This window comes from Phaseolus vulgaris, chromosome 11 (assembly GCF_051622355.1).
Source record: "Phaseolus vulgaris cultivar YP4 chromosome 11, ASM5162235v1, whole genome shotgun sequence".
NCBI classification, from domain to species: Eukaryota; Viridiplantae; Streptophyta; class Magnoliopsida; order Fabales; family Fabaceae; genus Phaseolus; species Phaseolus vulgaris.
In genome coordinates this window covers 691,888-704,388 of record NC_143508.1, presented here as the reverse complement: position 1 = coordinate 704,388, position 12,501 = coordinate 691,888, and the positions used below count along the sequence as shown (strand labels likewise).

General features: G+C 31.8%; 1 protein-coding gene across 1 annotated transcript; it reads right to left on the bottom strand.

Annotated features, from left to right (window-relative positions):
- Nucleotides 1-8,471: 8,471 nt before the first annotated feature.
- On the bottom strand, nt 8,472-12,105 carry LOC137825229 (fe(3+)-Zn(2+) purple acid phosphatase). Its single transcript, XM_068630903.2, has 8 exons — nt 11,231-12,105; nt 10,597-10,797; nt 10,343-10,454; nt 9,922-10,151; nt 9,626-9,764; nt 9,304-9,524; nt 8,943-9,064; nt 8,472-8,809 (listed from the first exon to the last, which is right to left on the bottom strand). The coding sequence occupies exons 1-8, from the start codon at nt 11,396-11,398 to the stop codon at nt 8,623-8,625; spliced, it is 1,380 nt and encodes a 459-aa protein (XP_068487004.2). The 5' UTR covers nt 11,399-12,105; the 3' UTR covers nt 8,472-8,622.
- Nucleotides 12,106-12,501: the final 396 nt, after the last annotated feature.

Sequence of the window (12,501 nt, the reverse complement as noted above, 5' to 3'; positions counted from 1 at the left end):
GAAATACTGAAAAGCATTGGGTTGGAGAAGAACGTATGGAGGTCCAGAAAGACATAGTCGTGAGAGTGGGCTGCCGGGAACAAGTGGGTGCGTGCTAGCTGCAATTTTTAAATTCTGGACAGAATCACGTGAAGGTGCAGCAGATTGTGCGTGACGTGGCGCATTGTGGGCCATTGATGGAGGTTGGGTGCCGTGCTCTGACGGATAGGTGAGTTTATCTAAGTGAATGGTCACGTGAGTTTATCTAGGTGAAGGTCTAGATGTAGTCATTTAACAAGTAGGCCTAGATACTTTTTTAATTCTAATCTTCTAATGGGCCTATATCTCTAACAAGACAGCTTCTTCCTGCACCTCCATGGCTTCTTCCGGCACCCCATACTAAATGAACATTTACTTTTATACCCTTCAGTAAAAATATTAAAATATTAATTTAACCTACTTCAATCTCACTTTCTCTTTCTATTTCTTACCTTCTTTCATTTCACTTCTCAGCAGCCGCAGCCCTAGTGCCGCTCCCACCCCCTCCCACCTCTTTCACCTTTCTCCTTCCCCAATACGTTTTCCTTCACACTTCCATTCCATCTCTGTTAAAGTTCTCATTCTCCATCATTAACGATGCACAGTGCTCTCTTCACCAATGTTGTTAAAATCGTAACTCGTAGACGGATCGGAGAGGGAAAAAAAGATCGTAACTCGGGGATCGTAACTCTACTCGGAAGAGTTACTATCCGAGTTACTATACATAAGATAATTAAAAATAGACTCATAATTCATGAAATGGTTCAAATATATAAAATAACTAAATGGTCCAAATACATAACATAATTAAAAGTATATTCAACATAATGTTTAATACCAATAAACTATCCAATTAAATCATTCTTCCACATCATTCTTAAACTATCCATAATGTTTCCAAGCTGATCAGTTCTTCCACTTGCCATTATAAGTTATAACTTATAACCCGTGAACAGTGGCGGAACAAAGAAAATTGCGTCTGAACAGTGGCGGAGCAGAACAAGTGGACAGTGGCGGAGGCAGTGCGACGCGAATGGCGAAGGCAAATGACGAAGGCACGATCGACGGCGGCGGCGACGCGTAGCGTGGACGGCGGCGACGACGACAAGTAGCGTGGACGACGGCGGCGACGACAGGTAGCGTGGACGGCGGCCAAACGGCGCGACAGAGGCACAGGTTCTTCAAAAATTAGGGTTGCGTTTTGGGATTAGGGTTTCTGAACTAAAATTAGGGGTTTTAGGTTTTTTTAAAAATTAGGGTTTTTTGGGCCGCGTCATGGATCGCCGATCCAATCCTGGATCGTCGGATCGCTCCGATCCGTTGAGAAAACGAGTCAGGCACCGATCCAGCACGTTTTTAGCATGAAAGATCGTAAAATCGCGATTTTTTCGATCTAAATCGCGATTTTAACAACACTGCTCTTCACAAATTTTACTAATTTTAATTTTGAAATGTAATCTGGGAAGCATTTGAAATGCATGTATGTTCTATTAGGTAATCGGTGATTAGTTTAGGGTTCAATGATTTTCGGTGTGTATTGTTTTATTAGGTTCCGATTGTAATATTGGTGTTTTATTTTTTATCTTTTTACTGAAGTATAATTTTGGTATTTTAAAATTTTATGGAGGTGCCAGAAGAAAGGTGCAGGAAGAAACTGTCATCTAACAAAATAATTAGACATCTAAGTTTTGAATTGAAAATTAAAATTTAATTTAATCTGTTTTATCCATAAAGAATAAACAGGCAAAGAAAGTTGTTCTTACTATCATTAATAATTTATTTTTATAGTTTTAATTACAGGAATATTGATATAATAAGTGCAATTATATAACTAATTATGTCTATCAAATAATTAAATTTGTGATACAATATAATATGATTGTTTTAATATGTGAATTATTATGAATCAGGTCATCTAAACTTAAAATTGCTGTAACAATAATCGGCCTAAAGGATTCAAACTCACAAAAATGCATTTGTAAAAATTATATTGTAATGTTACGTTACTCTTTTTTTTTAATTAAAATAATAAAAAAAAGTATTGAATAATATTCATAAACTCTAAATTGTGTATATATAGTTAAAAATTAAAATGATTTTGACAATTTTACATCTGATAAAAACAAAATTTTCTGCGTTCAGTTTTTTTTTTCTTTTGCCTTTTCTATAATTCTTTTATACTCTCTTTTCTGACAATTTCGTTATTTCAGTTTTGGTGCCTCTTGATGAAAAGATATGCAGGTACGAAGATTCTTCTAACTGCAAAACTGTCATATTATCTGCTAATTTAAAGGAAAAATTATAATTTTATTTATATGACTCAATATTTCATACTTCAGTCGAAATATGTAATAAATTTATCATTTAAAACAAAGATATAAAATATCACAGGTAGCAACTTAATCTATTAAGTATTCTCTTTAACAATTATTTTAATCGTTTTAAATATTTAAATTTATTTATTAAAAATAGTAGTTAAGTTAAATTTGTAAACAATAATTCATATTTTAGTACAAATTAATTTTTTATTATTAAATTACACATAAAAAGTAAATGAAAAATATACTACACTAAAGGGACATAACAAATCACACTAAAAACTTTACATAAATTTTTCTTTGGATAAAAATAACATTACATGACTTAAATATTCTATTATAAAGTATGATAATAGTCAACACCGGGATAAATAAATTTGTGAAAAAAAAGAAAAATCTTTAAAAAAGAATCTTAAAACATTTTTTTTTGTATTCCTAAAAAAATGGTACAAAAAGAAGTTAAAAACACACAAAATGTTTGAATCACTAAGCAGATTTAATATGAGTGCATTCCTGATGCTATCACAAGCTTTCCAGTGTTTGATTTTCCTATTTTCAGGCTTTTTATTACACGTGATTCTGTCCAGAATTTAAAAATTGCAGCTGGCACGCACCCACTTGTTCCCGGCAGCCCACTCTCACGACTATGTCTTTCTGGACCTCCATACGTTCTTCTCCAACCCAATGCTTTTCAGTATTTCAAAAATGTAATTCTTCAAATTACGTAATTGGAAATTTTTTCTTAAATTCATAATTAGTTTTCAGATAGATTATGTAATTTAAAAGTTTTTTGAGATGCATTATTAATTTTCAAATTATATAATTCAAAAGTTTTTTCTAATATAAGAAAAGCTTTCAGATTATAATTTGAAAACTATGTAAACATAATTTGAAAACTAAAAATTTATCATGTGTTTTCAAATTATGTTTACATAGTTTTCAAATTATGTTTCCACATGTAATCTAAAATACTATTTTCAGATACGCGATTAATTTTTGGATTACATAATTTGAAAGTCTTTTTTAATGAGATTAGTTTTTGAGTTACATAATTCAGAAGCTAGATTATGTAATACAAAATACTACTTTTTAAAAATATATTATGGATTACATAATCCGGAAGCTATTTTCAAATTCAATATATTATGTAATCTGAAATATATATAATTTTTTTAAATTGTTACAAGTATAAGGAGATGACATAAAAGGGATAAAAATGTATTTTCACAACGTTTTGTTTTGTATGGGGATGGCACAAGAATATATGGAGGTGCAGGAAGAAGTAATCCATTCCCAGAACATGACCCAAAATACCGCACCAAGCCCAATACCCATTTCCACTCCATATATATTTCCAGCTTCTTCTAGCACCTCCATATGTTCAAATGTGAATGCTCAATTACAATCCACCAATAACCACACCACCCCGTTTTACCTTGCCCACCCCTAACTCCTAACCAATAAGTTAGCATGGTACTTTAGACGGGAAATCATGCTTAAAATGTCAAATGTCAATATGGTCCTCAATTGCTCTAATCAAAACCCACCAAATATTTGATATTTTCTTGAGATACATTAATAGTTGACAATCCATTTGTGCATAACTAAATTTTCCAGTCATTCTTTGTGCAAACCCATGCACAATGTTAAGAATTAAAAGGATAAAATCCACATCTTCTTCCATTAAGGATATTGAGACTAGCTTTTGATACATTCTTTATCTCTTTAATCATTTTAGCATTTTAAAAACATGGGAGAAGAGGAAATGTAGAACAATATTCAAAGCAAGATTTCATGTATAAAGATCAGTGACTATAAGAGATGATAACGGACTGCGTATTGAAACTTGGTATATCTCATCTTTGAATATCGTCTACTAAGTATAAGTAATTAATGATCATCTTTATGTTAAATGGAGACCAAAGTAGTTCTTCACAATTCTTCATTTTAAGATCAGACATTGTATCTTGGGTGTGGATGCATACCTATTGAATCATAAGCAATTATTTTCAATTGATAGGTATGAAATAGAGGCATAAAAAACTTCAATAACATTACTATATTAGTCTACTTGTAGAATCTCGTGCCCTAAAGAGAATTTATAGTATATCTCAACAAAAAAAACTCATTGTTCCATATATGGTCCTATACAATAAGGTTTGTTATGTATTATTTCCTTTAATTTTATCTGGAGTATATTCTAATTTGTTAAGTAATAACGATTAATTATCATACACATAAATTTTTTGTGTGATCTTTAATACAACTTGTTCCTGTGATATGTAAACTCATGACCTTAAGCTGGTCATCATTGAGCAAAATTCAAGTAATGATGCTTTTTCCAATTTCCGAAACACCAACCATGACAAGTATATAAATTATTTTTTCTTATTTAGATTGTCTTGTAATAAGAATTTATCTAAAATTCTTTATTTATCAAATTCTCTCCCATATAATTTAGATTTCATCAACCAAAAACCTTGTGGTTACAAAGAAGGCATGCAAAAACCTTGGACTAACTGTTCCAGCGGATCTACTATTTTAATATCATCGTTGAGTGTATCCCATTTGGATTTAAAGAAGAGAATACATTGGTGGACCAGTTAGACTCAAATTCCATTTTGTCTAATATTTGTTCTGCATCATACATGATATGTTTTATATTTTCTAGTCAAGTACTCACGAATGCATCACCCAATTCTTTTTCTTTGTCGTCATTTACAAGTACTAACATTTTTATTCTTCAGCGTGAGTGAGCATGCTAAGAGACATACTTAGTGGAGAGGACGTAAACTGATACATAGATTGAAAATGTTGTTACTGAGCCTAGAAGTTGTAAATTCCGTGTAAAAAAGAAAAAAGAATTGTCTCATGCTTTCTTAAGTAATTAGAAAAACTAAATCATATTATATATGATGCAAACGAAATATTAGATGAGATGAAATTTGAGTCTAACTGTTTCAACAAGGTGTTCTCTTTTTTATATCCAAATGGAATGCACCCAAGGATGCTCGAAATGGTAGATCTGCTTCAATAGTTACTCTAACGAAACGATCTGTTCTATTTTGTCGTATAAATATGGTAGACATGTTGCCCGCCTTTTTTGTATCCACAACTTCTTTGGTTGATGAATTTGAAGTATATGGGAGCGAGTTTAACAAAGAAAGAATTTGAGAAGAATTCTTATTACAGGACAGTCTTAGACAAGTAAAAAGTGATTCTTATATTTGCTTTTATTGGTGTATTGAAAATTGGAAAAAAACCACCTTTGCTTTGAATTTTATTTAATGATGACCTGGTTAAGATCATGAGTTTACATCTCAGAAAGATAAGTTATATTGGAGATCAGAAAAAATTTACAAGTGTATGACTGTTAGTTATTGTAATATAATAAATTTGAATGTATTCCAGATCAAATTAAAGTAATAAATACATGACAGAAGATTCCTCATTGTATTAGATGGAATACTCCTTGCGTGAGATATCCTTTAAATTTCTTTTAGTGCATGAGATTCTAAGAGTACACTAATAGTGATGTCACGCTATTCAAGTGTTGCAGCTCTCCGTGCTTTCTTAACGTATATTTCATTCCTGGATCACTTATACTTAGTAGACGATATGAGTCCGCTAATGAGATATACAAGTATCACCTCTTATTCTTACCTTGGTACTTGCAATTTTGCTTTGTATAGAGATGTGACAATTAATATGATTATGGAGGGTAGAAAGTCTTCTCCATGTTTTGAAAATGTTGATAACTAATGTATCTAAAAGTTAGTCTCAATATCCTTAATAGAAGAAGATGAGAGTTCTAGTCTTTTAATTCTTCACATTAAGAATGGGTTTGCTCAAAGGATGACTTAAAAATTCAGTTATGCACAAATGTCTGAAGTATCAGACTTTGGTGGGTTTTGATTGATTAGAGCAATTAAAGAAGCATGTTAAAGTCTTCTAGATTCAATAATAAAGCTAAAGCAAGTTCAATAATTGATAAGTTTCTCGATTCTTTGATCAACTTAAAAAATCTTCTATGGCGCGGTTGTAAAAAATTTCTGCATTTTCCTTCTAGGGAATAATTGAAGAACAAAAAAACACCTTAAAAAGTCAGAGTTGGACAAGAACGGTGCATCAAGACATACATATACAGAAAAACACAAATGTGCTTGATAAGTTACAGTCACACAAATATTTGAAAGGAAAAATGAAAACTTTGGTGGTGACTTATTTCCTTAGTAACTACAAAATGATTCATTGTCTCAATTAGTCGTTTTAGAAATTATTGAGTGAGGTAATTGCTTAACTTTCCCCTCCTCTCTTTAAGATAGTTGTATTCTTTTAATTGGCTGTATTTAAATAATTTAATAACAATTTTACTAAATTGAAGTCCATTGGTACATAATTATATGACATAATGGTTATAGCGTCATTCACGTTATTGACATTTTCTAAATTTGAATACCTGAATAAGTGTAAGCAATTATTGCATATAAAAGTTTAGAGAAGGGTCTTTCCTTCTCTTGTAGAACTTTGTTTGGAAGAATGTCCATTGCTTGTCTTAGAATTTTCACCCTGTTCAAAATTATGGATTAAAGAATGTCTATTGCTAGAAAATTTATGGACAATACAGTAGTTGCAACTCATGGATTAAAGAATGTCTATTGCTAGAAAATTTATGGACAATACAGTAGTTGCAACTCGTGTTATTCATGTTTGTTGAATACATTATTAATAGGGTTGAACATTGGTAAAGAAGTCTATGAAATGACTCAAGTGGAAATAATATTGTTAACATTCTTTAAGTCAGATTGATACATTCTTTAAGTCATTATTGAGGCTGAAAGGTAAGACAATTATATATTATTAGGATTCAATGGAAAAATACTATTACTCGTGTGAATAAACTTGTCTAAATTTGATATTATGAAGTGTTTGAGATTACTTGTGATTTACTTCATTCTAATTTTTGCATTTTCTCATCATCTTTGTCACACTGTTTGGTTGCATTCTCCATCTTATTCTTTATCGTGTTATAATTCTTCTTTTGTTTATTATATAATGTTGATATAAAATTATAAGTTGCATTGTATGAAATGCTTGCCTAAAGAAGGGTGCAGTTGTAAAGAAATGAGGAACAAAAATACTGATGTCTTGTTATCAACACTGTCTGTGATAAAAATAAATAGTGATTTTTTTTAATATTAATTTAATAAATTACAAAGAAAATCATAGTAGACTAGGAAAATGAATTGCTACAATAGTGACTTGATCTAAAAAGTTTAATTAAACTAGGAGAAGATGTAACTTAAATTAAATTAATTTTTGTTTTATTCACTTAACTTGTAATTTAAATAATCTCGTGTTCACCTTACAAATAAACTTAAGAACGAATCTCCTTTTTAAAATACTAATTATATTTAAGAAAAGTAATAATCTTTTGTTTGATTAATGACCAAGTTGGTCATTAAACCAGATTTGACCAATACATCTTTGTTGTTATCTACTTACAAAGTGGTGACTAGTTCATTCAAAGTTCATGGACAATGTTTATTCATGTGGGTAGCATTGTCGTATGAATTAATGCAAATTGTGGATGATTTTAAGTAAAGGAAAAATCTTTGAAACTAATCATCTTTAAAAAGAGCTGTTTCTAAAAACATGTTCAAAAAAGGGTTATTTTCAAAATTATGAGGGTGTAGTTAGAAATTATGGGGGTGAAGGAAGATAAAGTCTCTTTTTGAGCTTCTTCAAAAATCATTCTATTGTTGAAGACAAAGAATTAATAAATTCCAAGATAAATAACATTATTTACTTTACAATTTTATTCTAAAAATTTAAATGTAGCATTTTGTAGATTTTCACAATAAATTCAATCGATCTTTGTTTTCTTTTTCTAATCTTTTTAACTCCAGAAGATGACTACACTTCCTGGAGAATAAAGAAACACACAAAAGCCAGAACCAGTCATTTAAGGGTAATTCAACCTCAAGCTGATTTGATTTAAGTTTTTTGCATCAAAATGGTACTGTAGTGAAGCATTATGAGATTTGGAAAGCATATTGGATGATGGATTTGATAGGGAACTATTTTATGAGCTACCTAAGATGATATGATAAAAGTGTAAAGTGTTTCAGAATAGAAGCAGGCAATTTGGATTTATTAACTGTGCAGAGATTCAGAGACATAGATAATTCATAATAGTGGTATTGGCACTCTTTATAGTTGCAGAGTGCTGAATTTATTGGCATCACACTATGCATTCTTATATTAAGATCAGTGAATGTGAGCATTATGTGGAATCATCAACTGGGTACCAGTGTCGGTTGAAAAACCAAACGGAATCAGCCTCCACTGCAACTCCATCTTGATTTCTGTTCCAGCTGAAGTGAGCATGTGTTCGGTTCTTTATGTCAAACATGCCATGTCCAAAGCTGGCCTCTCGAAATGCAGAATACTCTGGTTGTGGTTGTATCATGCTGCAGTTCAAATGTTGTTCATATCAGACTTGGTAAATGTTTGAACACACTTTCCCCACAGGATCTTTTAGAGAGAGAAGTAAAAACGACAAATAAAATAAGTTTTTCCTCAAGTTACGTATAAAGAGCTTACTTGGAATCTATAACTCCATAGTTTCCTGCATCACCAATGGTGATATATACAGGAGCTGATTGATCTTTTACAGGAGTGCAAAGACCATTTGTAATCTTGTATGCAATGTTAGAAACACGTTCCTGATATACATAGCAGCCCATCAGTCAGATTATTGAAGTGCATTTGTGCAATATTTTTGTTGCCTTTTTTCCTCTATATTTTAGGAACAGAAGCTGTGATTTAGTTCAGTAGCTATGTTTCCAAGTTTGAACGCAAGCCTAATGATTCATGATTGATTCTGGTGGCTTTCAGAAGCATTAGAAATTTCAAATGAGTAATGGAAGAAGAGTAGTTTAAGAAGTCAAGTTTTAGCACTTACAGATCTTTCATAGGCATGAACATGACCAGCAAACACAACATCAACCTTGTACTTCACAAACCAGGCTTCAAACTTTGTTCTCATTGCTTCCCCTTCCATGAAGTGATGATTGTAGCTATTATATAAAGGTGAATGCATGAGAACAATCAACCAAGGAGTCTCTGACCTTTTAACTTTCCGTAGCTCCTTTTTAAGCCATGTATATTGTGGCGTTCCTCTGCCTGAGAATAACGAATATTATTACAACAAAAAGGTGTGCATTTAACCCAATTAAACAATTTAACTTTATATGTTTTTGAAACAGACATGCACATATTTTTACCATATGCTGAATACGAGGACAAGACAATGATGTGTGCTGAAGCTCTCTTGATAGAATACCAGAAGGGTGAAGTGCTCTGAGATGCTTCGTAAGGAACATGGTAACGGTAGCTAAAAGGCTTGAAAGGTTCTGTTTCATTCTGCAAAAAAGTGTTGATATCTATGTTGAAAACTCACTTCTTACCAAGATTTGGACTGGGAAAATGCATTACACCAAAGATAAAATTTATTGAAAAAAAGAAAGAATTTTTTCAGATAGTTAAATGCAAATAAAGTCAATTCGTACTATAAACTTACAATTTCTGGAGCAAACTCAATTTCATGGTTCCCTGCAGTCCATATCCATGGCTGATATGCAACACTCCTTTCTGTAAACCTTCCCCAAGTATCCCACCTAACATTATCATGATTCGGGTACCTATCAGCATAAGAGAGGTCTCCAACAAACAGTACTGTTTGTCCCTTTTTTGGACTCAACTCATAGTGAGAAAGCGTTGTATTTGAATCAAAACTCTGACCAAGATCCCCTACAAATAATGCCACATCAGTTTACAACAAACATATAGCACTTTTTCTTCTCAAATTAATGGTGAATGTTATACCATTCATGGTAATAAAAGACCACATAGCTGCTACCATTATGAATTAAATTAAAATATATGTAAATCTTGTTAAGAAAAAGTAATTATATGATCCAACTACCCAATAACACACTTACCTATGAGACCAAATGTATATGGTACATCAAGGCCTGTTTGAGGTGGAGTTATGAACGAAAACCGGCGTGTTGTGTTTCTAAGTCCAACTTCATAGTAGTATTTGGTGTTGTACTGCCCCCAAAAGAAGAACACACATCAACAATTGATTCACAAATCAAAATGGCCTTTTTTTTTCTTCTCACAAGCTACTCTGCCTTGGCATGTATCTGGAAAACAAACAACATGAAATTTAAATAATGGAAAAGAGAAGTACCTTCAATTTTCTGATGGTGGTGTGATGAATAAACCCAGATGAGTAATTGAAGAACCTATAAGTACTCATTTTTCCTTTTGCAATCCTCTTCCTGCCATTTTTCTCACTCCAATAACGCACTGCACTCGACCCCGGTTCATCCATAGTCACCCATGATATTATCATTGCCCTCCCCACAAGGTCACCTTGCGTTATATGAACCTTATTGCATACCAGCCATTGTCATTGAATCAATTCAAAGAAAGGAAAAAAAACTGCTAAAGGGTAACAAAATGCAAGAACATTTCAAAGAACAATGGAATTCCCTCTCTAAAATCTGTATCATAAGTGAAATTCCAATTCTAAAACACAAAAAGCAATGCAAGTAGTGGATCAAGCAGCAGCAGAGAAACTGATTAACTAAGCAAATAAATAATCTGTATCATAAAGTGAAATTCCAATTCTGAAACACAAAAAGCAATGCAAGTAGAGCAGCACAGAAACTGATTAACTAAGCAAAGAAAGAAGAATCATCCACCATTTTTCTCAACTCTAGTGTAAGTCCTCTCCTACCTTACATTAACATATAAACAGAATTAAAAATCAATGGAAACCCAGATAAGGTACAAAAGGAAGAAAAGGGTAGAGTATGTACCTGCTGAGGAGCATTATAACCAGGAGGAACCCTAAACACATCACTGTCAAGTGGCATATCCCTATTCTTGTTGGTTTTCCTCACAAAGTTGCTGCTTTTGCCTCCATTACTCACCACAACCACATTCAGAACCAAAGCTAAAGCTAAGAGACCCTTCACAACACCCATTTTGCTCAAACCCTGTGATTCTACTGATCCATACCCCAATACTCGATGACCTATTTATAATTTCAATCCAAAGCAACCGGTGCAGTAATAATAATAATAATAATAATAATAATAATAATAAGGGTTTATTAATTGCTATGAACAGCATATAACAAGACAATTGGACCATGAAGCTTGCAACATTGCCCATAGTTTTCTTCACAAAAAAACACACACGAAACGGTGGAGTCTGTGCAATGACCGAAAATCGAACTGAGTTGGATTTACTTAAAGCGGTGACTGGTAATAATAGGAAGAATAGAGTGATGATGATGATGATAATGATAGAATATCAATATGAATAACAATAACATTCATGGATTCTTCTTCCTATATCAGGTGGAAGAAAAATTGTACACAGTTTTCTTCACAAAAGAACACACACGAAGCGGTGGAGTTTGTGATAACTGGCATCAAACTTTTGTTTTTGAATTCATTCATTGCATTTTTCAATTTCAATCTCATTCTGAGAACCCAAAGGTTCTTGCCAAATCAAATCATACACTGTTACGCACAAAATTCAAATCACCAATTAATTTTCTTGAACCCTTTCACACTGCATTTAATTCTTCAAAGCGTACAAATGTTTATTTAATCATTGAACATAACAATAATATTATAGTACATTGTAAAGTTGAAAACTATATTTTAGTATGAAATTTAAGTGTGGTTGAAAATTATTATTTAGAGAATTATAAAATTAAAAATGTTTTTTTTTTGGATTTTAACAATTGATATTAGTAATTTAAATATATGTTAATAAAAAAACTAAATTGAATTGTTAATCTTACTGTTAGATTTATTAATAACAGTTTAATGGTATAAACAAAATATTATCCTAAATTATTGATTATTAGTATGAAAAATTAATTTTTTTTGTAAAGTTTGGGATAGAGAGAAATTGTTGGTCTTTTTTTAAGTTCAAAAATTCTGAGTATTTATCATTTGTGTAGTCTTTGATTATTTAATTCAATAGTGGCATTTATAAAAGATATTTTTGAAATTTTAAAATTGTGTTGGGTTGGGTGTAAGGTTAAAAATGTTGGGTGTAGAAAGAATTTACC